Raw genomic sequence first — 3,917 nt, forward strand, 5'->3', positions numbered from 1 at the left:
AAATAAATAAATTGACTTGGTCAAAAAAAAAAATCTGATACAAGGAAGGACTGAATATAAATATTTAAAGTTGCATGGAAATTTGAGAGCAAGTTTCCCATATATAAACATTAAAAAAAACAATACATCAAGTTTTTCAAAATTTATCCAATTCACTAAAATTCCGGGGACGGAAAGATCTTTCTCATAATCATTAGGATAGCAAGAGATAATTAACTTTTAAGACTTTTTCTAAGAAAAATATAATTATCCGTTTTTTCATTTATTTTAGGATAAAATCAAAAGGACTTACTAAATTATGTAAATCATCGCGCGCGTTCCTAAAAAAAAATCATTGTAGCAATTAAATTAATATAATATTAAATAGTTATTAACTGTGTAATACTTAATATAATATTATTATATTATTATAACAGTTACTCATGTTATAATTATTTTTAAGTGATTTTAATCCATTTAAATAGTTTTAATAAAGTTTAAATAATTTTGGTTAAGTTGATAAAAGATATTTTGATATAATAGTATTTAAAATTTATGATTTAAGATTTTAGATTTTAGTGAAATAGTTAATTTTTTATATTATAGAAATTATTGAATATCTTATACACATTGTAACACTTACCGTAGCTAAATTTTAAATTTTAAAATTTTAAATTCTAAATCATAAACTTTGAATATTAACCTATCAAAATATTATTTATTAATTTAGTTAAAATTATTTAAATTTTTTATTAAAATTATTTTAAATTAATATTATTTAAAAATAATTATAACAACAGGTAGTAACTTGTATACATTATGGTAGTTACTTTGCTATAACAACTTTTATAATAAAGAATAACGTTGTAACTAAGACCTATTTTAAGAATAAAATATCTAATGAGATATTTTTTTTAATTATTTTTTTATTTATATAATTTAACACGCTTTTTTAATTTCTTTCTATATTCTATTATCATCATAAATTCCTGTTATAATCTCCAACTAATTATCAACATTAATTATTGAAGTAGAAAAGGTAAGTGTCATCTTAACCGTCTTTACTAGTACAATGATTTGCAAGAGGGAGATTAGACGAGAACAAATTCTTTGATCTGCAATTTACGGATCAAAGGATAATTTATTTTTTTATAAACCCTTTATAGATAGAATCCATCCAAATCAAAGATCCTTATACAATAAATAATTTCCTGATTCATAATTTATGGACTAGAAGATTCCGACTGAGATTAGACACCAGTGAGATACTCTATACCTCTTACAAATTGGTCCTAAATTTTATGCAAATAGCAAATGCGTGGGGGCATTATCAACATTAATTATTAAACAATAAGATCATCTAAAGCCTTAGGCAATCATCTTTTTATGAAGAACACAACTACGTGGATGGCGACAACAGAGAAAGGACACAACCGAAGCAGCGGCAGTGGCGCTGCTCCATGCCTCTTTTATTCCCCCAACATAAAGCAACACCCACAATTCACAAAAGTCACAATCTATTATTATTTATTATTTTTAAGTTTTAATTTTTTAATAAATTATAAAAAATTATAATAATAAAGACATTACTTTTCATTAATAGTCATTACAGGGAGGAATTAATAATTATGGTTCCAATATTAAACAACCAACTGGCTATATTTAATCACATAATTAATTTCGGTTTAAATTTTTCGACCGGATCAACGCCACGTGGAGGTCACGGTAAGCACGTGGCCCTTCCATCCGAACCCCAGGCGGCCCGAGTCTTCGTCTAGGGTGAAACCCGGGTTCGGTCGGATCGCGTTGAGCCGGTTCTTGAGAGCGTCGACGACCGGCCGTCCGAGTTGGAGGGGCTCGAAGCCGGCCATGCCCATCCGCGCGCGCCACTTGCCGAAGACCTCGCATCGCTCCAGCCGGTCGGCGCCCTCCCTGGCGACCGCGTTCACGGCGCGGCGCGCGAGGGCGGCCTCGACGCGGGTGCGGTCTCCGCTGTCGCGGGCGGCGGTGGCATCGAGGGATTGGAGGAGGGCGCCGTAGTGGGCGCACACGGCGGCGAAGCGGCCGGCGAAGGAGGCGGTGTTGGTGTTGATCTCCTGCTCGACCAGCGTGACTACTCGCGGGCGGAGCGCGCGCACGCGGCGGAGGAGCTCGTCGCGGGGGTTGGCGGGGGAGACGCTCTCGTCGGGGACGCGCGCGAGCGCGAAGGACAGGTTGACGGCGAGGGTTTCGTCCGGCTCGCAGCCAAGCGAAGCGGCGTCAAGTTCGTCCGGGCGGCGGTGGATGATGCCGAAGCGGATGGCAAGGTTGTGGCGCTTGGCGAGCTTCTGGATACGGTCGCCGACGGCCCGTAAGGTTCCGCCGGTGTCATTGCTGGAGAACGGGGAGGCAGGGTCGGCGACGGCGGTGATCCGAAGTGCTGGCGGAGGGACGGCGGGGCGGAGGCGGTGGCGATCGGCGAGGGCGTGGAGAAGGGCGGCGTACTGGCCGCCGTGGCCGATGTCAAAGTCAAGAATGTGGATTTGGGAGCGATCCTTGGTGGTCTCTAAGATCCCCAAATTGGCAGCCATGAGGCCGAGCTTGAAGCAAGGGGAGACCTCGTAAAGCATCTGTGAAGCCGCAAGGTGCTCTGCGCCGCAAACTTCAGCGATTGAGGAAGACACCGTCGGCGGCGCCGGATTCAAGCGGGCGAAGAGCACTGCAACCATCATCGCCGTGAGTCTTTGCTCTGCGTCACCTTTGTAGTTCGCGGTGCGCTTCAGGACGGCGAGAATCCCAGCGGCCGTCTCGAGTTTCCCATCTGCGACGGCGGCGGCGGCATCGAGGAGCATCTTCCGCAAGGAAGCCCCAGCAGGGGCAGCGGAGGACGAGGGAGGGGAGCTCGAGGCGGAGGAGGACACGGTGGAGGAGGAAGAGTTAGTAGGCGTTGGCGAGAGCTGTTTCGGCCCTGACACAGCTGCCAGCGGCGTCGGCGTAGCGACGAGCTGCCGCATCGTCTCACTCCACTCGGCGGTAGTAACAGCCGACCCGGAAGCGCTGATAGGTTCCTCGTCGTCGTCCGACAGAAGCCGCCGCTCCAGTTCCTGGAGCCCGTCGCGGAGCTCGGCGGAGGGCCTCGTCTCCGATGACATCCCCGGTCGCCGAAGGAACCCAGAAGCCACCAAATTTGAGGTAGCCAAAGACACCGACGACCCCAAAACGGGATCTTGAAGAGCAGGCGTGGAGAGATGCGAAGAAACAGAGGAAGCAAGAAGCGTCCTCTGCTTCACCGAGCGAAGGAACATCGCCTGCTGCAACTGCTTCTGCTGCTGCAGCTGCAGCTGCTGGAGCCTCTCCATCTCCGACACCGGCCGCTTGAGCAGCCCGCCGCTTCCGGCTCGCGGCAGCGGCCCGGGCAAACCAAACCCAAGCTCCCGTCCGGGAAAACCAGTCGCCATGCTTCGACGCGATGAACAAGAAGACGAAGATCAACAGAAATCTAGTGAGAGAAAACACTCATCCCGACATGGTGGCAGAGAACCGGAGAAGAAGATCGCCGCCTGGCTCTGTAAAAGAACAATAAAAGCGAAGAGAAGTACCTTGTCCTTTTGCACAATTCATACCACGATCAGCGATTAATTTAATTGGTCGATTCATCGCTGAGGCGTGACTGGAGCCAGGGAGGCGATGAGCCATCGACATCAGTTGGTTTGCCGATCCCTTTGACGCACGAAATCTAAAGCCCGTCTCGACGTCATCCGCGACAGCGTTTTCCAATCCCAGCCAATCCCGTCCCGCATCCCTGATTTGGCATGAATTTATTGGATTTAATTGTTTATTCATTTGCCATAAATTCATTCCAGAGAATAATTAATGAATCGTTATTTTTATGGACGGCCGATTCATGCCGAACCGGTTCACATAGTTGAGATAAGAACAACCATAATAATAATAATAAT

The 3,917-nt window shown here is 45.2% G+C and overlaps 1 protein-coding gene across 1 annotated transcript; it reads right to left on the minus strand.

Moving 5' to 3' along the window:
* Positions 1-1,548: 1,548 nt before the first annotated feature.
* Positions 1,549-3,566, minus strand: LOC121984656 (scarecrow-like protein 8). The gene has a single exon (XM_042537716.1). It carries the CDS (start codon positions 3,414-3,416, stop codon positions 1,683-1,685), a length of 1,734 nt encoding a protein of 577 aa, XP_042393650.1. The 5' UTR covers positions 3,417-3,566; the 3' UTR covers positions 1,549-1,682.
* Between the last annotated feature and the right edge of the window lie 351 nt (positions 3,567-3,917).

Source organism: Zingiber officinale, chromosome 5B (genome assembly GCF_018446385.1).
Source record: "Zingiber officinale cultivar Zhangliang chromosome 5B, Zo_v1.1, whole genome shotgun sequence".
NCBI lineage: Eukaryota > Viridiplantae > Streptophyta > Magnoliopsida > Zingiberales > Zingiberaceae > Zingiber > Zingiber officinale.